General features: G+C 53.8%; 5 protein-coding genes across 5 annotated transcripts; 3 read left to right on the plus strand and 2 right to left on the minus strand.

Annotated features, from left to right (window-relative positions):
- Positions 1-1,176: 1,176 nt before the first annotated feature.
- BBA_07971 (RecQ family ATP-dependent DNA helicase) lies at positions 1,177-6,213 on the plus strand (the record flags this gene model as incomplete). Its single annotated transcript, XM_008603068.1, has 1 exon — positions 1,177-6,213. The coding sequence occupies one exon, from the start codon at positions 1,177-1,179 to the stop codon at positions 6,211-6,213; it is 5,037 nt and encodes a 1,678-aa protein (XP_008601290.1).
- Positions 6,214-7,057: 844 nt separating this feature from the next.
- Positions 7,058-10,528, minus strand: BBA_07972 (uncharacterized protein; the record flags this gene model as incomplete). Its single annotated transcript, XM_008603069.1, has 1 exon — positions 7,058-10,528. The coding sequence occupies one exon, from the start codon at positions 10,526-10,528 to the stop codon at positions 7,058-7,060; it is 3,471 nt and encodes a 1,156-aa protein (XP_008601291.1).
- A 5,103-nt stretch (positions 10,529-15,631) lies between these two features.
- BBA_07973 (uncharacterized protein) lies at positions 15,632-17,233 on the plus strand (the record flags this gene model as incomplete). Its single annotated transcript, XM_008603070.1, has 1 exon — positions 15,632-17,233. One exon carries the CDS (start codon positions 15,632-15,634, stop codon positions 17,231-17,233), a length of 1,602 nt encoding a protein of 533 aa, XP_008601292.1.
- Positions 17,234-18,355: 1,122 nt separating this feature from the next.
- BBA_07974 (VTC domain-containing protein) lies at positions 18,356-20,735 on the minus strand (the record flags this gene model as incomplete). The annotated part of the gene is made up of 2 exons (XM_008603071.1): positions 18,356-20,233; positions 20,301-20,735. The coding sequence occupies 2 exons, from the start codon at positions 20,733-20,735 to the stop codon at positions 18,356-18,358; spliced, it is 2,313 nt and encodes a 770-aa protein (XP_008601293.1).
- Positions 20,736-22,235: 1,500 nt separating this feature from the next.
- Positions 22,236-23,570, plus strand: BBA_07975 (arginine N-methyltransferase 2; the record flags this gene model as incomplete). Its single annotated transcript, XM_008603072.1, has 1 exon — positions 22,236-23,570. One exon carries the CDS (start codon positions 22,236-22,238, stop codon positions 23,568-23,570), a length of 1,335 nt encoding a protein of 444 aa, XP_008601294.1.
- Between the last annotated feature and the right edge of the window lie 150 nt (positions 23,571-23,720).

Below are 23,720 nucleotides of genomic sequence, written 5' to 3' on the forward strand. Positions count from 1 at the left end.
AAAGAGAAACGAGCTTCACGTTATTAGTATGGACAATTGACAGACGATGGAAGGACTACGCTAGGATTGGAGGAGGCATCTTTTATTTATCGAGATGGGATCGAGCGGCGCAAACCGACAGCCGTCTGCATACAAAAAAAAAATGTTAGGCAGCACCAGCCCGGGTTCCACACGGAAACAAGCATTCTGTCGATGAGAGAGGCCAGGGGTGACATGGAGAATACTGGGAAGCGAATGCCGCCGCTTTAGATGGTTTCTTCCATCCAACAGGCGTGGAAATATACTGTCAGCCTGAAAAGTCTGGCACTACTGTACTAAAAGCGGCAATCTGTTTTCGCTTGCTTTACTAAGGCTATATCAGGTATTTCCCGATTCGACTAACCGTCTTCCGACCGGCAGCCGGAGCCGCGCCAAAAGTCTGGCAGCCCTATTTAGACTGCTGTCCACCGATGCCGCCGACAGCCGCTCTCCACTCAGAAACTGTACCAGCATCTTTCAAGTGCATCATCATGGCTTGTCGTGTGAATCAAATAGTCATTTGCGGTGTAATCCCGAGAGACATTTTTTTTTTACGTCGTATCACATGTATCACCAATTGCTTCCATGCCACTGATCAAAGGGCGTTGTGCAAGGCTGGGCCGTTGCCATCTTGCCGCAGTCTGACAGTGCGCATTTAGGCAGACTGAAGTGGTTTGGGTAACAGGAACATACTTGGCGGTCTGAAATAATCAATTGCACAACCTGAAATCTCGTGTTTGATCGCTCTACCTTCTGTTCCTGCATGGCAATGGTTCTAGCTCGCCGCCCGCCGTACAAGTCGTTGCCAACCGCAACGTTTTCTCAGCCACAACATCTGCAGTTGGTTGGCCAGCGCAGAACCCTGGATTACAGTTGTGAAAATCCGATAAAACACAGTCAATTGGTCTCAGCCATTTCTCCGAAACACTGTAATTTCCAGGTAACGATTTTTATTTTCACTTATAATTTCGCTCACAAATCTATCATCACGTGTTTTCGCATCTCGCTGACTAACGAACGCGTCGCGACACGGACCCCGCTAGCGCAGCAGGCACGATGAACTTCACGGTTGTGTCACAATACATAAAGCCATTATACTGATACTCAATTGTCAATGTTGCATGGGAACCGACTATATGCCTCGTCTATGCCGGATTCATGACGCGCAACAACCTTGCCGATCATCTGACCTGGCTGCTCAACAACATCTCCCTTTCGATACCCCAACATTACGACCTTCCTACGCCCACTGGACAGTACCTGAGTGCCTCAGACATTTCAGACTCAATCCCGCCACCGAGCACCAACTTGCGGGTCTCAAGGCGTCAGGAGAACCAGCAAGCATCTCAAAAGCCCCAATTATCGCCAAGTCTCGCAGTGAATGGCCTCCACGAGAGGACCAGCCAGGAACCATCACTTCGCGACTTGGCCCGGCTGTCCCAGGACAACATGGGCCGCTTGACTTCGACAACAAAGTCCCAGAAACCATCACTCGTGTTTCAGCGATCCGAAATAACGACCCCGAAATCTTCCGCTTCAACGATTCACGATGTCACGTCGAGCTCGAGCCGGGGAGAGCTGCCCTCGAACCCGCGAGAAGACCACAGCAAGTGTTCCTCTAGCAAGCCGAAAGCCGCATATCCGCAGCCAGCTTCGAGCATCGGACTGGACCTTACATATCTCGATGCTGATGACCTCGAATGTATGGATTTGACGACGGACACAATACATACCGTCGAATCACTGGAGTTTGTCAAGGAGGTCCCGGTGCAATCGTCTGGTGACAAGAGCACTTCGTCATCGCAACCAAGAAGTGGCAAGAAGAGAAAAAGCAGTGATATCACTAGTTTTGAAGCGGATTTTGAGGACCAATTCTCAGACGTATATAAAATGCTCGGCACCGAGCCTCCAATGTCGACACCAGCCAAAAAGGCTTCCTCGCGAAAGAACGGCTCAAGCAGCATCAAGCGCCACCAGAAACGAGATAGAGATGCAACGACACCTCCGGGACGAAAAGCGAGGCTTGAATCCATTAGCAGTGTTCCCGACGACTTTTCATCCCCAAGCCGAGCTGTAGCTGCGAAACGGTCCCAGCATGAGCTTTCTCAACCTCCTAATGAAACATTTCAATCTTCACAGCTGCGGAACAGCACACAGAAGAACGGATACACGAGTAATGCAGCAGCATCCCTGGCCCTTGTTCCACCTGCCGACAGCACGGCTCTACCCCATACAACAGTTGAACACTTCATTCCAGACTCAGATGATGAGTTCGTGACGCCACCGTCCTCCAAACTCGCAATTACCTCCCAGGAGAGCCGACAAACACGAGTACTTCAAGCTCAAGCTAGTCAAACAATAGCAGGATTGCCACAGCCACAACTCGAAACAACTGGCTCGTTTGATACATCCACGGACGATGTCATCATGCTGCCTCCCCAGAACGATGCACACTCTAGCCAGGCTCCACGTATTTTGTCCTACTTGTCGCAAAATCCCAAAATTCTGGACAAGAAGTTGCTGCAGCTCGATATCCTTATTCAGCAAAACGCACGCGAATTTAGACAGGCGATAGATGCGCGATGTACAAAGGAACAGCGTGACGCTATCAAATCAGAAAAGGAACGATTGCTGCAGCAAAAGAAGTCTCTCGATACCCTTGCTATATCGTTTCACTCGTATATTGAACTGTGCGAGCAACGCGAAGCTCTCGCCGCCCAAGTCGCCAAAGCATATGACGAAGGAATCGAGACCGAATTAGACGAGGCCAAACTCGATGAAATCACAGACACAGTGGAGCAAAAGGAAAAAGAGCTGATGCAAGAGCTCACCAGTGCTGGCGTTGAAGAAGCAGATTGTCTCAACGCGCCAGCAGCCGGGCAAGGCACTTCTCAATCAGACAAGATTGTGTTCGGAACTCAAAATGCAGTGGGGGTGTCAGTCAACATGTCACAGCCCAGTTTGGACCCTCAACCTGAAATGATGCATGGAACGCAGGTTGTTCACCAAACACAGTTAGGAGAGATTTCAAGTTCCAATTTCTTGCATCATTATCCTAGTAATGGTAGCAACTTTACGGCTGGCCCAGGCGTAAAGCAAAGAGCTGATGCACCATTCCCTAGGGCTCCTGCGAGTCAAAAACTGCAGCCTACTACTAACACACGACCGCCACCGATAGTAGGAGCTGATACATTCGAGGACGAGCTGATGTCTGAGTTTGATGATGGCGATATGCTTCCGCCTCCCCGATCTGCCAAGAAAGGCTCGAGAAGTGTGGCCCACAGCATACCACAGCGAGAGAGAGATGAATTTAGCGAATTTAGCGACGATGCAGATATGCTAGCGTTTGCACAAGACTACGAAAGCCAGCAATCTGGCAAAGAGCAGTCTCCGAGGAGCCGCAGGGTCTTCTCCGAAACGTCTGGAAATGCTGCCCCCGTGCCCAAACCCTGCTCTGCATCTCGAAAACCTACAGTCTCTTCACAGCCACAGCTGGCCATCCCACCACACTTGATGAAGTTTCCCTGGTCTCCAGAAGTGCAAAGAATGCTGAAAGATCGTTTTCGCATGAAAGGGTTCAGACAGAATCAGCTGGAAGCTATCAATGCAACCCTGTCGGGCCAGGACGCATTTGTTCTCATGCCTACTGGCGGTGGCAAATCACTCTGCTACCAGCTTCCTGCGGTAGTTAGGACGGGCAAAACTCGCGGTGTCACGATCGTCGTTTCCCCGCTTCTCAGTCTGATGCAAGATCAGGTCGACCACATGAAAGCACTTGGTATCCAAGCTGTTGCGTTCAACGGAGAGTGCTCTACAGAGTACAAACGGCAAGTCATGAGCACTTTCGGGGAACGCAGTCCAGAGCACTTCATTGAGCTGCTGTACATCACGCCAGAAATGATCAGCAAAAACATGGCTTTCAACAATGCGCTCCAACGCCTGTATCAAAACGGCAAGTTTGCCAGGCTCGTGATTGACGAAGCACATTGCGTTAGCCAATGGGGTCACGATTTTCGCCCGGACTATAAAAATTTGGGCCAGGCACGCAGGAAATTCCCCAACGTGCCTGTCATGGCATTGACGGCCACGGCCACGCAAAACGTCATCTTAGACATCAGGCATAATCTCGGTATGAATACCTGTAAGATTTTTTCGCAAAGCTTCAACAGACCAAATCTCTATTATGAAGTCCGATCCAAGGGCTCGCCCGTCAGCGCGGTTGAAACCATTGCCGAGCTAATTCACTCGAAATACGCTGGCTTGACCGGCATTGTCTATGCACTATCCCGTGCCGGAACAGAAAAGCTCGCCGAGAAGCTCAGAAAGCAGCGTATCTCTGCCCAGCACTACCATGCTGGTATGACAGCCCCCGATAAGGTCAGTGTGCAGACCCGGTGGCAACAGGGCGCTGTCAAAGTGGTCGTTGCTACTATTGCTTTTGGAATGGGTATTGACAAGCCCGATGTGCGATTTGTCATTCACCATGGACTGCCAAAAAGCTTGGAAGGATATTACCAGGAGACTGGCCGTGCTGGAAGGGACGGCAAACCATCAGATTGCATTCTTCTCTATGCTCGAAGAGACATAGCGGTTCTCAGGAAGATGATCACGGATGGTGAAGGCAACGCAGAGCAAAAAGAGAGGCAGATGCAGATGCTCAACCAAGTCGCCGCATTCTGTGACAATGAGTGGGACTGTCGCCGAACCGAAGTCTTGCGTTACTTTGGAGAAGAGTTCTCTGCAGCGCAATGTCGAAAGAACTGTGACAACTGCCAATCAGGTAAAGTGTTTGAGCAAAAAGATCTTTCAGATTGCGCTCGATCCGCCATTCAAGTCGTTCAGCTTCAAAACAAGTTGACCGCCCCTCAGTGCGCGGACATTCTACTAGGCAGAAAGTATCCTTCACACGAAGAAGCTCTTTCTGGCGAATACCATGGTGACTGTCGGGGACTTATGAAGCACCAGATCGTCCGTGTTATCGACAGACTCTTGGCGGCGAAGGCTTTCGTCGAAGATAACCAAATTGGCAACTATGGTGCGGCTATCCAGTATCTGGCACTTGGGCCCGAAGCCAACATGTTCCTGAGTGGCCAACGAAAGTTGATGTTGACGGTGCAGGTGGATCAAGCTCCCGAAGCAGGGGCTAGAAAAAAGGCACCATCCAAAAAGACCAAGCAAAAAGGTCAAGAAACGCTCAACTTGCAATCAACGTATGTGTCTTCGCCAGTTGGTAAGCGCCGCGCCCGTGCCCGGCTGCCTGATAGCGATGACGAGGAGTATCCAACGACTTCGCACGGATATGCCAACGATGGTTTCGTCATCTCGGATGAGGATGAGGAGGAAGATGATGAGAATGAGGGTGATGCATTTGCCGAATTGCCCAGCCATCGTCCAGCCAGACCGATCAGTATGCAGAACCAAAAGCAGCCCGCTCCCAAGGCAAAGGTCGTGAAGCCATTTGGCCCTCCTATACACTCCAAGAAGCGCCTGGAAGATCTCTCTGAGCTGCACCAGGACATCGTTGCTGGCTTTGTGCAAGGAGCACGCAAAATCGAGGAACACATCCGCAACAAGAAGGAGCTTCGGCGACCTCTTTTCAGCGAGAAGCACTTTCAAGAAATGGCCATCAACTGGACGACGAGTATTGAGCGCATGGGCCGTATTCCTGGAATCGACGGCGACAAGGTTCGAGAACATGGCCCGAAGCTGCTTCCGCTTCTACGCAAACATCATGAGATGTATGTCGAAGTGACGGGCGATGGGAACCAGAGTCGGGAGGATATTGTCGACCTCATTAGCTCGGATATCGAGTTCGAGGATGAGGATGCAGAGGCCAGCGCCGGTGAAACGTCACACTTTTTTGCTCCGACGTCGCGGGCAAGGCCCGAAGTTTCCGCTTTTCATGCCCGCCTCGAAGAAGCAAATCAAATTGCTGACCCTATGCCACGGAGCCAAACCACGTCCAAGCCGTACGGGCGAGGTGGTGGTGGTAATGCCCGCGGCAAGTCTGTCAAGCGCAAGGGATTTGGCACGAAGAAGCGCAATAGCGGTTATAATCGCAAAGCTAGCGGCGGCTCTTCGAACGCTGCCGGTTCTGGCTTTGGAGGGGGAGGTGCGTCGCGACCATCGGGGTCTAAGAGGGATGGTAAGATCGTAAAGAAGCCCGGTGGAGGCATCGGTCTGATGCCGCTATGAAACGAGGCAGGACAATGTGAAGAGGCTTTTACGTGGGTCTTTTGCGTGCGGCGGCAGGGGATTCATCATGATGCATGGTATATTGGAGTTTTTCTTTGCTTTGGCGGCTCACTGTCTCGATGCTTCGGCTCGAAACCATTATTACACAATTAGTACGTTGCATCTAAGAAGAAAGAAGTCATCACAGAAACCTCTTTTGTCGAGGTAAGGAATCACATGCCATGTAGAAAATTCGATTCAAAATCTTGATCAAAATCTTGATCCGTAGCTTACAACCGTAAATGCACACAAGAACAGCAATAGGGAGACATGTGTTGATACAGAGAAGCTTGCATCGCTCATGAAGCACACTTTTGGCGAAACGAAAAACAATGACAGCAAGGAAAAAAAAAAAGAAGTAAACGAGATGCGAAAAGAGGCAAAAAAAGGTGTCTGATTAGATTAAACGAGAGCAATGACCAGGGAGGAAAAAACAGGTGCCATTGAGGCAAGAAGAGGTGAAAAAAAAAGCGAATTCCGTTGAAAACTCCGCCGCTAGGATATCATTGCCAGTTGTGTGAGCGCATGTGTATCTATAATGAAAACAAGAAAAATCCCAAGACAAGAAGGACAAAGAAAGGCCCCCAAGAGCAAGCTGAACCTTTCTTTTTGTTTTGATGAGGAAAGAAAAACCAACCCTGCTTGCTACAAACGATGCAAGAAAACGCAAATAGCCGGCACCAAAAAGGTACATATAGTTGATGGACAAGGCGTAAAGAGAAACCATCCTCCAAGTTCATCTCTACTTTTCTCTCAGCCAGACATTGTTAGTCGAGTCGAATTGTAGTCTTCTTTTTGTCTCTCGTTAAAATCTCCAGCGAGGCTTGGAGTCTACCGTATCCTTTCTGCGAGACAGCATGGGGCTGGATCGACCTGGCATTCTAGGCAAGAGGCCTTCGCGGTGCAAGGCCAGTGAGCTCGCCGGCCGGCTGCGGTCTTCTTCGGCGGCGTGACCAGCACGTGGGGGCTGAAGAGAAGTGCGGCGGTTGCCCATGGCCGTCATGGACGACTTCTTGGCGAGCGACTGCTGGGCATAAGGACCCGGCGACGCGAGACGCTCTCGGAGCCCCAGCCGCGAATGGCTAGTCCTAGAAGGCGATTGTTCCACCTGGGGCGATTCCGAGGTGGCGCGGTGAAACATGCCGCGCATGGTAGGCAGTTTTGAGCCGGTGCTCGTGGGTGATGCTGCCGAATATGAGTGCCGATTAGGGGTCGCGAGCGCGGTCGGTGTAGCATGGTGTGACTGCGAATGTGGGATCTGGCCGTACCTGTGGCCAACATCCAAGTCATGTGTTTTTGTTGATGTGTTCCAACGTGGGCGATTATCTAGATTATGAGCGGGCCGAGGAATTGTGCTGCCTCGGACAGGCGTGCCTGCAGAAGAGCTTGGAATGGTGGACAGTCTTGCTGCCTGTCGCCTTGAGAATGCCGAGGCCGGCTCTGGGAGCGACGAGGACCTGCGGTTACATGCTGCGAGATGGTTTGGTGAGCGAGTTGTGGGTTTGCCGGCTACCGGAGTATGCGGGTCGAAGCCTAGGCTAGTCATAATGACAGACGAGGGCGGGGAGCTCCCAGGCGTTTCATGGCCGCTGCCAACAGTCGATCGATCGTTGGACAAGAGGCTGGAGACAGAGTCGCGTAGCTGCTTGCTCCTGTTGTCGGCTACAATCGCCTCCACGACACCATCCGTTTCCGTCATGTTTCGTTTTAGTCTTGACCAGCGAGTCTGCAAATCGTGATGCAGACGCAAGATTTCACCATTGACTGTCAGGCGGTCTTTGACGCCGCGATCGATGATGGAGAGCACACGCTCAATGGCGGGGCCATAGTGCACCTTCTTGGCTTCGTAACTCTCTATCTTCTTGGTCATGACTGGGGGGTTGACGAGGTGCAGCCTCGCGTCAACGCCTTCACGAAGCTTGATGAGAGACCGCTCGACGGATTGGTGCATCTTTTGCGCCTGACGACCGGCACCACGAAAGACGATGACCCATCTGTCCTCGCCGAGTTCCTTGCGCAGCGACTCGGCGTCCTTTTCTAGCTTTCGATAGCTGTTGTTGAGGCCAGTTTGTCTCATGTTGAGCTCGTCATAGGCAGTAGGAAAAATAGGTTTCGCTTTTGTTTGAAAGTCGGATAGACGCATGGGTAAAAAGTCGAGCGAGGCTCGCAAAGGCTGCATGCGTGCAAACAAAGCGAGTAAGCGAGAGTCATCTTGGGATAAGCCGGGACTGACGACATTGGCAGTGCTCGGAGAGCTGGGGCTCAGAAGGGCTGTAGAGATGGGCAAGCGACCGGGCGATGTCGCGTATGGTACTGTGGTCGGACCATCTTCGACAATGGTTTCTAGGTCTCCAATATCAATGTTGTCACCGCCCGCGCTGGCGGCGATGGTCCTGTGACGGCGCTCCTCCATCTCGAAGACCAGACGGCTCAGCTCGTCCATTTCACTTTGAATATCCCCCAGCACATTGTTCCAGAGTTCCTCCCATTCCATGGCAATCTCGACCTGGCCGCGGACATTGTGAAGGGTGGACTTGATCTTGGACCACTCATCTAGAATAATTTCCATTTGAGATACAGCTTGGTGGGTATCTTGCTTGGGGACTTGAGATGAATCATCGCGTTGCTGAAGCTCCTCAATCGCCGAGACATACGCGTTGATGAGGTCCTCGAACCGAACAATGGCGCTCTCAACATCACTAAGGCCTTCGCGGCCGCCGGCCGCCGCCCACTCGACATCATCTTCGCTGTCAAGGCCTCCAATGACCTCTTGGGCCTTAGAGATCCAGCTTCTAATCTGGTGGGCGGCATTAATGAGAGCAGTGGTAGCTGCAGCGGCAGTAGGTATGGCAGAGACTTTGCTCGAGAGCGAGCCTGCGTCGGGAAGCTGTAGCGAGGTGAGCTGGGCGAGCTGGTTGGCAAAAGACGCTCGCGAGAGGGTGTATATGGAGCCGGGACGATTGCGAGTGGGTGTAAAATAAGAGCTCAGACCGGCGACATAGTCGGATTGGCCAAGGGTGGCTGGAGGTGTAGTCGGCAGTGGTGGTGAGTTTTTGGGGGGAGGAGGCGGGGGCGTTGCGGGTGTTGCGGGCAGGGTGGGCGAGGGGATCGAAGCTTGTCGTTGGAGATGCTCGCGGCGAGTCTCAAGAGTGACCTTGGTGCCATTACCATTGGTGTGGTCAGGCAAGCGGTACTTTTGGGTGTCCATCTCGAGAGGGTCCGGAGGGTCGAACTCGGGCAGACGCGGGGACTGATCGGGTATGGCCAAAGCAGGTCGCAGGTTGGGTTGGCTGACGGACAACTTGAGCGTAGAAGAGGCGCCGGCGCCTCTCCAGGGGCGACCTCTCCTTGAAATGACGGAAGTGATGGAGCCGGCGAGGTGCTTTTCGTCGAGTTGGCGTAGCTGCTGCTCGTCGAGACGACCGACGAGCTCGATGGGCGGTGGGGGAATGGGAGAAGACCTTTTGACGGCGCCGAAGCCCAAGGCTTTGAGGCGGGCAGCCAGGCCGGGGGCGGGTTTGCGAAAGGAGGGAGCGGCTGAGGAAGCGGTGGAAGGAGTAGCGGAAGGCGGCCTGGAGACGGGAGTCGCTGCGTGAGAGGTGGTTGTGGTCGTTCCAGCAGAAGCAGCGGGAGCGGCAGTTAGTTGACCCACGACGGCGCTGGCGGCGCTAGCAGAGCTGGCAGGACGGACAGCTTCCGCAGGGCTAGCAGAACCGACAGAATCGATAGGTTGCGCAGGACTGGCGGGACGTTCTGGGCGAATGGTGACAGTGGCGGCAGCTGGGACTGGGGTTGGACTTGGGGTTGACGTGTTGTCGCCGTGGAGCGCGTCGTGGCGGGTTTGGCTGCTGGAGCGGCTGCAGGCGGTCGATGTAGGTGGCTGGCTTGGGCTGCTGCTGGTGGAGACGGTGTGCGCTCTGGTAACTGTCGACGCGAATGTGGAGTCGTCGGCGATGGATGAACTGGACCAGCTGGTCGAGAGAGAGGGCGGACAGGGCAGACTGGAGATATCGACGGTGCAGATGTCGGCGAAGCCAAGAGAGCTGTTGCTCAGATCGTGAGCATCGCTGTCATGGTGACCGCGCAGGTCCAGGCGGGTGTAAGGGCGCTGAATGCGAATGTGAGGATGAGGATGAGAATGAGGATGAGGGGGTGACTGGTCCGAGGGGAGCGGCTTGGGAACGGTGTGCACCCTTGGAGGGAGCGTTAGTCGGGGCGTCGCGGTGTTGGGAGAGGCGCTGCGAGGCCCAACAGTCGTCTGCTCTGGGGCAGTCATACCTAGGTATGAGGTAGGTAGGGAGGTTGGCTGCAAATGGTGTAACTAATTTCGCCCTTGTCCTGGGTACCTACTGATAAGTCGGGAGGTAGCGGGCGCGGGGAAGAAGCCGTGAAATGAGTGTGGAGGGGCAGAGGCTTTCTTCTCGCTCTTGAATCCTGGCCCAGAAAACAAGAGCAGATTGTATCAAAGACAGAATTTTCGAGTCGTGGTGTTTTGACGAGGTTGGTAGGCTTTTGCAATGTAAGCTGGGTTGAAGAATTGACTTGTTGCTCAGTGCATGTGAAGTAGCATCCCAACGATCGCGGGTAGGTACCTGACGAGATCAAACTGGTGCTCGACCGGGGGTACCTGCGAGGTACCTAGCTTGCTAGCGTGGCTGAAGATGGGACTACCCGCCGAGCTACCCCTGGAGAGCCCTGTAGACAGTGGACCCTGGAGCTCCCCCGTCTGCTCCTTGAGGTACTTGAGCTGTCCAAGCTGTCCCTTTTGGCTCGCATGCACAATCCCGCCTGCACGTCGATGGAGTCGCTCCAACGCCTGTCTAGCTGCCCGATCTGCAGTTCGTTTTGCTGGACGTTCGTTGTAGAAATGGACTTTCTTGGTTGGGTATTGTATTCGAATTCTTCGTTTCGTAGCTCTCTCTTGTCACGTATATGACTTGGTCGACATAAAATGAATCCCGAGTGCCGTCCTCCTGGACATTAAAACCAGTTTTATCGGCGTTTGTCGACGTTGCGTGGGCAAACGGGCGGGCGAATAGGGGTGGCGTTCTCGGGTCGGATTCGCCGTTTGACGCGGGGAAGAAGAAGAGCAAGGAGGCGATAAGATAGCAAATGAAGGAGAAGAAAAGAGGGAGGAGTGTATATCATGTGGTAATAAAGAACAAGGAAGAAGAGAAATCAAGACTCAATAGGCACGTCGTTGGGAGATAAATCCGAACAGAAAAGAGAAAAAAAGTTAGAATTAAAGCAGAACTAGGGGCAGCTGGCAATATGCAAACGCCGCTCGTTTGTTCCGTCTGTTTGTCCAGTAATATCAGCCACCGTTGCAACCCTCGGATCTGCTGTGGCGCTCCACTGTCAAGATGGCTTGCTAATCCGTAGTTATTACTGGTAATTGAATAAACAGGGAACCGAGTTTGGATTCCTTTTTTTAAACATTCCTTTTTCCCCTTGCCTTGGTGCAGACTCCGACCCTGGACTACGAGTAATCTCTCGGCCCCCATTCTAGCTGCATGTAATTAAAATATTTCGGCGCCTCTCCTCTCACGGGCGCTCCGTTGACCAGCATGTATTTTACAGGCCTGCATAGTTGCAGTCCTCAGGCACACAATCATGTTTCTCATCTCCTCTGCACCAACTACATCACATCACATCGGGCACACTTTATTGCCAGCATCGTGTCCGGCATCACACCGTGCCCAGTATCACACCTCTCGCAGCTCCCGCTCCTGCGTCTGCCCGTGCGCCAACTTGTACGCTTCCGCCACCCTTCGCGTCCAGGAGGTCGGTGGCCTGTCCTACGTCCTGCTCCTCGCAGTCGACTCTCCAGCCATGCTCCGGGTATTATAGGTCGCGGATCTGTCCTCCATCGCGAAAACCATGGCTGGCCGGTTATGCCACGGCGTGTCGGGCTGCCTAGCAGGTCCTCGTGTCGCTTCACCGAAAGATCTCTGGTCAATTTCAACATAGAACAGCCTACAATCCCGCTCGAGTCCTCCACGCATGTGATTCGCCTCCTTTAAAAGCCTTAAACAAACGAGCAGAAAGGAAACAAGAACAAGAGACAGAACTATGCGCGCTTTCCCGCGCCAGTGTCGTAAAGAAACAAACCTCCGTAGATTTTTCGACCCATGACCTCGAGAAAGCACGCCGGTGGGTAGGCCTCGTCGACATTCGCAACAAGCTCTCGACGTCATTGATATCCAGAAACATCCTCGTTATCTGCTTCGACCTAGCGCTCTACATAGATGCTAGGAAGAGCCCAAAGCTGGTTGTGCTTTCGCTGCCTAGATGGGCCACGCAAGCCATGACTGTACCCGGCCGCGAGCACCGCCTCTCTGCCTAAGATGGCATAATCGGAAATGCTGAGCGACCCCGCAAGGATATTCGCCAGATGCATCTGAAGGGTGTGGAACTCTTTCAGGGTCTTTATCAGAAACAAACAGCTCTAATTTCTCGGACGCGTTACTATTTAGGCATCGCCCATAGTCAGGCTTACTCACGCCTTTGAGTCCGCCTCTATGCGTGCACCCAATTTCATATAACCGCCACGTTGAGACTCACTTCGAAGTCAAACGTGCTTCAACAAAGGTTTGCCTTTAAGTTCGTCTCTCAGGCTGCTGGGAAGACGGGAAAGAGATTGAGTGGATAAACCTGCTATGTAATGATCTCACCAAGAATTGTTGGAACTATCGTCACCGGCGTGTCTTGTGCGAAGCTTGGAGTTGAACTGTTGCTCGAGCTCTGAACCATCATCTATTCTAGCTGGAGAAGCAGCTTATAGTTGCCTCAAGTAGCTTCTTTGGTAACACGCTTCATGGATCGGCAGTTTTGCTTCGTCTTCTTGCAGCTGGGTCGGTATATGTGTAGCGCTTAGGTGTGGCCGAGGACTGTGCTGTTGAGTCTTGTCAGCCACAGCTTGATTGTCATATTGAACCAGTCCACATATATCAGTGTGACGTCGAACCCTTGGAAATACCGGTAGGACGTAACAGTCAGACGGTACAGATCTTGGGTCATGCATGGCCTTGAGCTCCTTCCAAGGAGTGATCAGTTCCCAGTCAATGTTTACGCCGTCAAAAGAGCATGTTCTCATGAACTTCAGTGCCTATTGAACAAGGGCGGCGCGATTTGCCGGAGAAGACACTTTTTTTTGGGAAAGGCGCCGCCTGCATCCCATTCGCGGATGCTGATGAAAATCTTCTGCCTCGAAACTTTCTTTCCTCGAGACTGGTCAATATGCAAGTTCGTTCATCTGGGAAATCTGGTAAGTCGCTTCATCAACCAACGCAAAAGTGTGATTGATGTGCGTCCACTTGTTGGCACTGATGACGACAGGATTCTAGACGTTGCAATTTCTGTTTCGAGTCTTGGTCTCGAAACATCCGATGTGACGCCTTTCCGCAGTCCCTAGACCTGAGCCATAGCTGGGATTCTTCGTCCCAACTAGCATTCTTTGCCCTCTCAGAGTCTGCTGCTCGTGATTTGGGTGCGTTTTTTGTGTCTTCATATTTCCATTGTACTAATGGCAGGATTTTTGAGCTGGCAATCGGTAACCGTGCGGAACCGCGTCCAAATTTGAAGGCGATTCTTCCCCGGCGTTGCGGCAGGCTCGGCCTTGGCACCGCAGCTGAACCAAAACCGCAAAGAAGTGACGGGGATGGTAATAAATTCATGCTGTACTCCGTATTCTTGCAGTCTCTCTGGATACCCGAGATTAATGATTTGATTTCCTGCAAATGTCGCAGTTGTTGGCGTGAACGGCCCTCCTCCATTCCAGAGCGCCTGGTATTACAGCACGGGTTGCCCCAGGATATGAACCAGCAGGCCAGGGAAAGAGAGGCACACAGACAGGATACCGTTAATAAGTCATGGATTGTGGGCTGGCCCAATTGCATACAGCATCGTTGCCAGCATTGCCTGTCGAGTCATCGCTATTTTATCAGCGCGTCGTCATCCCATTTTTTATATACTACTCCGTATAAAGTCGAGTTTTTAAATAGACTGCTGCAGACTGCTGCTTGAATGGTTGACTTCTGGCCGAACTCATATAATTATTACACACGCCCATCCGCTCAGTCCTTTGACGGGTACTCTCCACTTGGCGGCGCCACAAATTCAGGCACAGGCTTGCTATTGGCGGGCTTTGGGGCCGGGCCGGGCGGTACACTGACGGCACCAGCGCAGATTGGTGGCACAGGCCATGTTGCAGCAAAAGTTTAAAAGAGAGGAAAGATAGACACAGAAATTCTAAAACATTATCCAGACAGCAAGCTTTGTTGGCAAGTACCTATTCAGAAAAAAAAATGTTAACGGACCGCTGGCTGGTCGTTGGCGCAGCACACGAGGAAAATTCTATTGGTAGGAGACACAGGGCTGCCCCCGTGGCAGCAAAATTGCAACCGCAATTTCGAGCTGGGTCAGCCATGCCTGCATGGGGATGACCGATGAATTTGCCAAGAGGATTTACTTGCGACGAATTGGTACCTACGGTCTACTCCGTTTGGTTTCCCGGGACGACAGGTATTACGAGGAGCAAACTGGCCAGCTGGCAAGCTGGCTGCTTGGGGGGATTCCTAAAAAAAAAATCCCAGGTGCACGGTATTACAGGGCTCGTTCTACTCCGTACAGAGGCTTCAGTGCTCCAAGTAGACATGCTACAGTGAACGTGGACCTTTTGTATCTCCAAGCAAATGACCACCAAAACGCCATACATTGGTGCTCGAATTGACGAGAGGCAGCTGTGAATACCCACTGTAAAGTTCCCCCCATCATCCCATTCTCATTTCGAGATCCACCGTGCCACCATCCATCCATCCATCCATCCGTTGCCTCGGAGTCAGTCGCCTCACCCAATTAATTGTCTGTCCTCTAAATATTCTCCCGAGTTTCACGAGCTAAAACAACTTACTGGCATTGAATCCTCGTCCCGTCTGCTCTGCTGGGCCAACCCGGTACACGTGCCTTTTCTGCAGTACTTCGAGACAACAAGATCCATTGTTTTCCATTGGCGCTCCGACAGTAACGGCTGCCCCAGACCACACATCGACCCCGTACTGTGATATACAAGGACCTCCTGGCTCCTTGATCTGGCGACGTTGACCTGCCACCACCACGAACCCCTTGTTGTCTCGCAGAGGGCACCATCTCTCGACTCTCGACTCCAGGCTCTGCCCTCTTCGATTCAACACTGGCTTCACATTTTCACTAATAGCGCGCCACCACTTCTCGTCGACACCAAGCTATACGGATACTGGCATCGCTTGCTAATCGCCACGGCTCGCTGCCTCTAGCTGCCTGCACGTCGGCCTGTTGCCCCACGATCTCTGTTCTCTTTTTGCAAACCGACCATCGCCTCTCAACGAGGCCAACACGCGCCATGGCTGCCACTCAGAATCACCCGCCCTCACCGGATCTCCCCCCCACGCCTGCTCTAGGAGCGTACCGCGACCTCTCACGCTGCGTCTCCACGGCCTCATCCCTCTCCCACGGCTCCGTCACCGAGGACAGCTCACGGGACTCACTCGGCAGCGGCCTCAACAACACTTCGCGCCACTCCTCGGGCTCCTTCCACTCCCGCCGCTCCGATGCCTCTCACGTCTCCCGTCGCTCCACACACTCGGCCGACTCCAAGACGCGCAGACGGGGTTACATGCGGCCCCAGGCCACCGACTTTGCCGCCAGCGCCCGCTCCCGCGAGAGCGTCATGAGCCTCGGCAGCATCGCGCATCTGCAGTATTACTTTGCTCGCACCGGCTTGCTCGACGGCAAGGGCGCGCAGCTCGCCCGCAAGAAGCAGCCCAAGGTCACACTCGATCTCTCCGCCCTCGACGGCTCCGCAGACGGCTCCGGGCTTTCCGCCTCGGACTTTGACTCCTCGTACGCTTCCATGGGTAGCAGCCCCGACCTCGCCTCGCATGGCTTCGCCGCCACCACCATCACCGAGTCTCTCCTCAAGGACAACGATGAGGACTATTGCGACGAAGATAGCTTTACCGAGTCGGAATCAGGCATACTACCTCCGACCGTCAGCACGTATCATCACAGAGAGACGCCCATCCCACGGCCGCCGACGATAGAGGAACTCAAAGCGGAGCTGGAAACGTCTCTCCGTGACGCCCAAAAGGCTCTCAAAGAGGCAGAGGCGAGAAAGGCCGGTTCCTACCTCGCCTCGCCCGACGAGCCGCTGCTGCCCAACATGCCCGAGGAGAACTCTCAGGGTTGGTATGAGCTCCAGGGTATGCACATACTCGACGTCGTGACCCTCGCCATTCGCGCTGCCAAGATGTACTACACGGCGCACGAGCAGCCGGACCGCCTCGACTCGATCAAGTCGGAGAAGCAGGTCCGCTCCGAGCTACTCGCCGTCATGGAGGTTCTGAAGCAAATGGCCCTTCGCGGCTTCAAAGGAGGCATGAAGGACGACGACATTCGGACCATGCTCGCTTGGACCGACAGCGTCTTCGGCATCCTGGCGCAGGAGGAGCGCATCGAGGCAGCCGAATCCGCCGAGCGCGCCAGTTGGGCCTGGATGGCCGACGCCGACTGGTCTGGCCGCGAGCGTGCCCGCGAGCGCGCCTTTCTCGTCTCCATGGACTCCAACGCCGCCGACGCCACGCACGGTCTTCCGCCCTGGGACACGCCCGCAGCCGACGCCGCGACGCTTCCTACGCCGTTCCTCGCGGCCATGCAGGACGGCCGGCGCCTCGTCGCGCTGCACAACGCCGCTGTCCACAAGTCAAAACGCCGCTTCGGCGCCATCCCCTCGTTTCACACGGACACGCAGAAGCCGTACCGCTGCGCCGACAATCTCCGCTACTGGGTCAAGGCCGCCGAGCTGCGCTTCGAAGTGGTGCTCTCCGTCGACGCGCTGGCCGTGGCGTACGGCACCGACCGAAAGGCGTGGATCGATTTTGAAGCAGCCATTTTGAAGTGGTGCCGGCACGTACGGCAGGAGATTGCCGCTGAGCTTATAAAATAGCCATAATCATCACCCTTGAAAGAGAAGAAAGGGAGAGGGTTATCATAATTTCTTTGGTTCGTGTTACGACTTGAATGCCTGGGATTTCATTGGAGTTGTCTTTTCTGTTCTTTGCCGCTGCACCCTCTTTTCTTTCTTTCTTTCTTTCTTTTCCTTCACCGCCATTTCCGGTACAGCCTTTTATTACATGTTTTTTTTGGGGGGAAAGAGGTCAGGATATACGCATACTGACACATTCAGTCATTTCCCTTATCAAGAGACGGAAATCGCATTGCATTCGCGCAGCAAGCTTTATTTTTTTTGAGAGGAACATTTCTTCTTCTTTGCCATGGGATTCCTGGCTGGACTTTTACACTTTGTACTTTGTCTCGTTTTGATCACGAGTCTCTTGTTTCTCATCTCCATTGGCCATTCATCAGCCTTTCTTCTTTTCTTCTTCTTCTTTTCTTCTTCTTCTTTTCCCCAACTTTCACATAATAACCTTTTTACTCACTCTGTCAATTCACAACTAGAAAAGACAGACTTCTTTTTTCTGTAATGTTGTTGAGCGTCTTCCGCGACTCCAGTCGGAGCACGAGCTTCACGTCACGGCAAAGACTTTATATACACATATATATACCCACCTTGCCGGCCTTCTTCTTCTACTTTACCCTTCTATACCAACTCATTCTCTTTCTTCTTCTTTTCGGCGTCTCTTCAGACAAATGTTTTCTTTTTCTGTCATGGCAGTATATAATTCCTTTGCCCTCCTGGCGCTTCTTTATTATTTGCCCAGCTGCAAAGATCAAAACCAAGATAGTAATTTTTCTTACCCAATTTAGAATGACGAGTATATTACATAAGTTGGAAACACAATTCTCGAGAGACGACATGATGTGGTTGCAAAAAATCCAATCAGTTTTATTTGCTTTAAACCATGTGAAAAGCCTGAAAAGAACAGATGGCGACGACGTTGAAAAAAAAAAAGCGCTTGTACATTATTCCAGTCCTGTGTCGATAGATACGTAGCTCCTTGGACACTTCATTTTGGATACATATAAGAAGAGTCGGCCAACTCGTAAACATAAAATCAATCAGATAACAACAACCCTCACAACCAACACCAAAGCTCGCGACACATCCTCACCAAAGGCCACGCTCACGCCCCTCAAAGCCAAAGTTGAGCGCCACGGCCACAAACAGCGACACGCAAAGCACGCTGGGACCCCACTTGTCAAAGTATCGTGCCGCCTTGCGATTGCGGATTGAGTGGCTGCGGTAGAGATAGACGCCGACCGAGTACAGTAGGCTCAGGATGGCGAGAAAGGTAAAAATGGCCGAGACCCAAAACGACGTGGGCGTCGGGTGGCTCTTGAGATTGAGGAGCGTCATGGCAATGGTGCCAATGTAAATCGAATATTCGAGCCAGCCGAGAAAGGTGCGCTCGGCGGCGAAAAAGACCTTGGGCTCGACGCGCACGGGCACGTAAATCTTCTTGCCCTTTGGCGCCTTGAACTTTTTCGACTGCACCTGCTGGTCGCCGAATAGCATCTCCTGACGCGCGCTGCGTGACACCTGCGTACTGCGCGGCCGGGGCACAACGGCCCAGAGGGCGCTGAGCGCTGCCCGGCCGAAGGCATGGCCCTTGGCGGCAAACAGAGTTGAGTAGTAGTGCCATCCGCCGACTCTACGTGCCTGCTCCAACTCGTAGTTTTCATCGTACTCTTCGTCAGAGTCGTAAATTAGAAAGTCATCACTCGCCGTGGGCAGATCCACCGTCTGGCCCTCCATGTCGGTGGCCAACTCGCGTCGGGATCGCTGTGGGTGAAAGGCCCGGCCAGCGCTGGTAGAGGGCCTACCAGCGTCATCGTCATCGGAGTCGAAATCCTCTTCGTCGTCATCGGACGTCGTCGTGGTGCCAGAGAGCGCGGCTCTGTGAATGCCAAAGTCGTGGGTGTGAGGCTTGCGAATGTCGACATCCATCTGCGGCATCCAGAAAGGGAGCAGATTGATGCGATCCGGGAATAAGCAGGCGCAGCCGTGAATAAACTTGGAAAACTTGGGCACGGCCTCGACTAGGTGCGAGGAGATAAGTTGACGAACCCACTCGGGCGGCTCCTGGCCCATCTGGGTCTGGAGCTTGACTTCGAGGACGGCATAGGGGAACCGGACGACATCTTCGGCAGGAAGCTGGGAGAACGGATAATCAATGCCAATGTCCATGCGTCTCCAGTTGTCGCCGCTGCGGGTTCGACCATCCAGATTGTCCTCACGGACCATGGTGAGCTCAGTATCCAACGAGATACGGACACGGGCATCAGCTGGCAGCTGAAAGGCTGTGCGGTTATAAAATGACCGGCAGACGGGCTTGTACCCCTTCTTCAGCACAGAGTACTGGACTTCGGAAGCAAGACGCTCGTCCTCGGCAATGGCCTTTTCCGACTTTTTGCCCTCTTTGCGGGCCTTTTCGAAGATGGCGCCAGGGAGCAGCTCGCCTCGGAGGTAAGAGTTGACGTTCTTTTCTTTGAGGGCGAAGCGTGCCTTGACAGACTTTTCGCCAGTCCAGTCCTCGCGGTGAGTCTTGCGCTCGACAAAGATGGTCTCGCTCTGCATGCCGCCGTACCAGCGGAGACGGATGGCCTCGGCGCCTTCCGTCTTCTTCAGGCGACCCTCGTAGAGCTCCCAGGTCTCGGGATTGTCGTAGTAGATAGAGGTGATGGCAGAGTCTTGGGGGTCAAACTCTTTGCCAGCGTTGAAGACGAGCACGGGCAAGTGCTTGAGGATAATGAGCTTCAGCTCGGTGACATTGTCAGGGTGAACCCAGTATTTAGTCGTCTGCCGAACAAAGCTGGCTTGGGAGCCGCCAGCGGCGGAATCGCCCTTGACGGGGTTGCCTCGTGTCCGGACGAGATCGTAGAGCTTAGACAGCTTGATGACGGAGGCATCGTAGTTTTCTTTATAGAAAGGCTTGGCCTTGAGTCGGGTGTCGAACGCGGGTCGCAGATGCCAGCCAGTTTGCTTCTGTAGTTTGAGAGCATGATTAGCAAGGTCTAGCAATGTAATCTCGGTCGGATCGCCGTCTTCTTACATCGTGTTTTTTGATGATTTTGTAGAAGCCGGTGTAGTTCAGCTGAACAAACTTGGCGAGGTCGTGGACGTCGGCAATGATGTCGGACAGGTCCTCCTCGAGCAGAATAAACTCCTCTTCGCTAGGGCCTTCCTCGGCAAGGCCGCGCTCCTGGAGGCGGTTGACGACGCTCTTGACTTCGCGCTCGGAGACGGCGATGCGGCGGGAAATCTCCATGGCCTTGACCTGCTGCTTGGTGTGGACCTTTTCGAGCTCGGCCTCGAGACGGCCTACGAAGCGCGTCTCATCGTCCTCGGACCACCGGTTGGGGCCGACACCGCTGGCCGGGGCAGGGCCGGTTGCGCCTTTGAGCTCCGACTTGAGGCCATTGTAGTCAATGTAGTACCACTGGTACTCGCGGATGATGCTGGACCGCAGCTGCTCGCCAAACTTCATGACGATGACTCCGGGCCGGGCGCGAAAGGTTCCGCGGGGGGGCGTCGTCCAGCAATTGTTTGTTTTCCTGAGGTCCTTGATGATCAGCATGCGAGTTATGGCTGGGCGCAGTCGCCGGGGGTGGACGAGCGATGAGTGGCAAGCTGGGAGAGAGCGCAAGCAGCGTCAATGGGCAGACAGGTAGCTGTAGGTGAGGAAGAGGAGAAGAAAAAAATAATAATTTCTTACCAGCTGAGGCCTTTGTGCCCTCTTTTGAAGATCCTGGCCAATTGTCGATGTCTTTTGGGGCGGGTAATGTAGAGACAGAAAACCGGCCGTGCAAATAACTAGTTGAAGAGCTCTGGTCGGCGAGAGAGCTGTCGAATGCGGCCGAATTGGCGAATCAAAGCTAGCGGCATTGAAACGTGGTGATGAGGGGAGACTGTGGTTGTGGATTGTGGCTGGCCAGTACCCCATCGAGCACTGCGAGCACGCTAAAAACACCACAGATGTCAGGCCTGGGACATGCTACAGCCTGCCTGTGGCCTGCATGTGCTTCTGGAGGCGCTAGTCGTGGGCCCTACAGGGGCTCACTTACAGAGGGCTACGGGGAATCGTGGTCCGCTGCAGCTTGGGCGCCTCATGCGCTGCTCGCCCTGGTGCAGAGGGGGGTTTTCTGACATGCCCTCTGACATAGGTAGTTTGGCATATTTTCAAGGCATGTACGCTTAGACGGGGTCTATCGGATGGGATGTCAGAATTATCTGACATATTAAAAAATACCTCTGACATGCTATCTGATAGGCCTCATCCATGCCTACATGCCTTAGAAATATTTCATCTATGAAAAGCTGTCAGATGGCCTCTCCCGCGCAGGTAGTGGCGCCACTGGTCCTGTACATTATCACTAGCGCCTCGGAGTCATCGCCATTTGCGCATGGCTAGGCCGCATCTGACAGATCCTCGTCTGCATTGGGCATGCAACGCTGGCAGCGTAATATCATACAAAGTCTGCTCTCGAATTTTTGTAACATTCATTGCCAAATTTCCCAGGTGTCTACGTGCTCTGTAACAGTGGTAGCGCCGATGATACGATTGCCTACCTACACTGTCATGGCTCTCCAATACAACCTACCTAGATAATGGCAGAGATCATTGTACTCGCGACGCCGCCGCTACTGGAGACGGACTTGACACTCTTTCCCTCGTTTATTCTCATTTATTGCACTTATGAATACCTACCTACCTAGGTAGTTAGTTCTCTACACAGTTCTATGCGCGCAGTATCTCCCAAGTTTTCCTCCCAGTATTGCCGCCTCTGCCCGCACCAGCTCTCCTCCACAAACGGACCCAGACTCGAGATACTGCCACTAAGAAAAAAAAAATCCTGTCAAATAATACCAACGGCAAAAGTAGCTTTGCGCCAACCGCCCTCCATCGCACAGGACGTTGCGCTCTGCTGCCATATAAAAGTCTAATAATAAAGAGTGCTGCTTGGAACACAAATCCCTCCCCCGCGCCATGCCAGACTACAACGACGCCCTCGAGGCGCGTATCCCCGCCGACTCGCCAGACGATGTGCGCCAGGTCCTGCTGCACGCCTGGTCGCGCGACCTGACCGGCCTCAAGGAGCTCCTGGACCGGCCCGGCGCCGCCAGCGAGCAGGATCCCACGACGGGCGAGACGCCCCTGCACGCCGTCGTCCGCGGCTGCGGCCCCGCGGAGCCGCAGTCTACCGGTGACGACGAGGACGGTGTGGTGGCCGAGGCCCGCGCCTGCATCCAAGAGCTCTTCTTCTCCGGCGCCATATGGAACGACGTCGACGACCACAATGAGACGCCCGGCTGCACCGCCCGGCGCCTCGGCCAGGAGCAGCTGTACAGAATGTTTGTCGACGCCGGCGTACGCGCCGAGATGCTCTTTGGAGTGATGGGCGATTACGAGGCGCTGTCCTCGGGCGACGAGGAGGAGGAGGAGGAGGGTGACGCCGTCATGGAAGAAGGAGACCAAGAGCGGCAGCAGGATGATGACGGCAAGACGATCGCACCCGCTAAGAGAGAGGGAGATGAAAAAGACGCAGCAGCAGCAGCAGCGCCAGCGCAGTTTGTGCCTCCAGACGCCGGTGAAAAGACCGTCACCAGCGACGAGTACCTCCAGTCTAACGTCACCTACGACGGTGACAAGCTGCTCGACGACGACCTCAACGGCGTCATGATGGCCTGGGAGACGGACATTATGCAACGCTCCGTTGCCGCCCTCCTCCCAAACTCCTCCTCTACCACCCCCGGCAAGCGCATCCTCAACATTGGCTTCGGCATGGGCATCATCGACGGCCTCTTCGCCGCCCTCTCCCCCGCCAAGCACCACATCATCGAGGCCCATCCCGGCGTCCTCTCCCACGTCGCCTCGGGCCGCACCTCGTTTGGCGCTGCCTGGGAAGCCACGAGCCCCGAGCCCGGCGCGTTTCACATGTTTTCGGGCAAGTGGCAGGACGTGGTGCCGACGCTCATGGAGCGCGGCGAGCTATACGACGCCATTTACTTTGACACCTTTGGCGAGGACTATGCGCAGCTGCGGACTTTTTTCACAGAGTATGTGCCCGCGCTGCTGGACATGGACGGGCGCTTCGGCTTCTTCAACGGGCTGGGCGCGGATCGCCGCGTGTGCTACGACGTCTACGCGCAGGTCGTCGAGATGCACGCGAGCGAGGCCGGGCTGGACGTCGAGTGGCAGACGGTCGACGTGGACATGAGCCGGCTCAAGGAGGAGGGCAAGGGTGAGTGGGAGGGCGTGCGCAGACGGTACTGGACGCTGGACAGTAAGTGGATGAGTTTTACTCTGATTGTCATGACCTGATTGTGCTAACCTTCTTGTTTTTCAGCATATAAACTGCCCATATGCACATTCATGGGCTAGAAACTGAGCGCAACTCTCATGACATTATCCTTCTTGTATCTATTTACTTGGAAGCTCGTTTTCATGCATCAAAACCAAAGTTATAGAGAG

Source organism: Beauveria bassiana (assembly GCF_000280675.1).
Source record: "Beauveria bassiana ARSEF 2860 unplaced genomic scaffold BBA_S00029, whole genome shotgun sequence".
NCBI lineage: Eukaryota > Fungi > Ascomycota > Sordariomycetes > Hypocreales > Cordycipitaceae > Beauveria > Beauveria bassiana.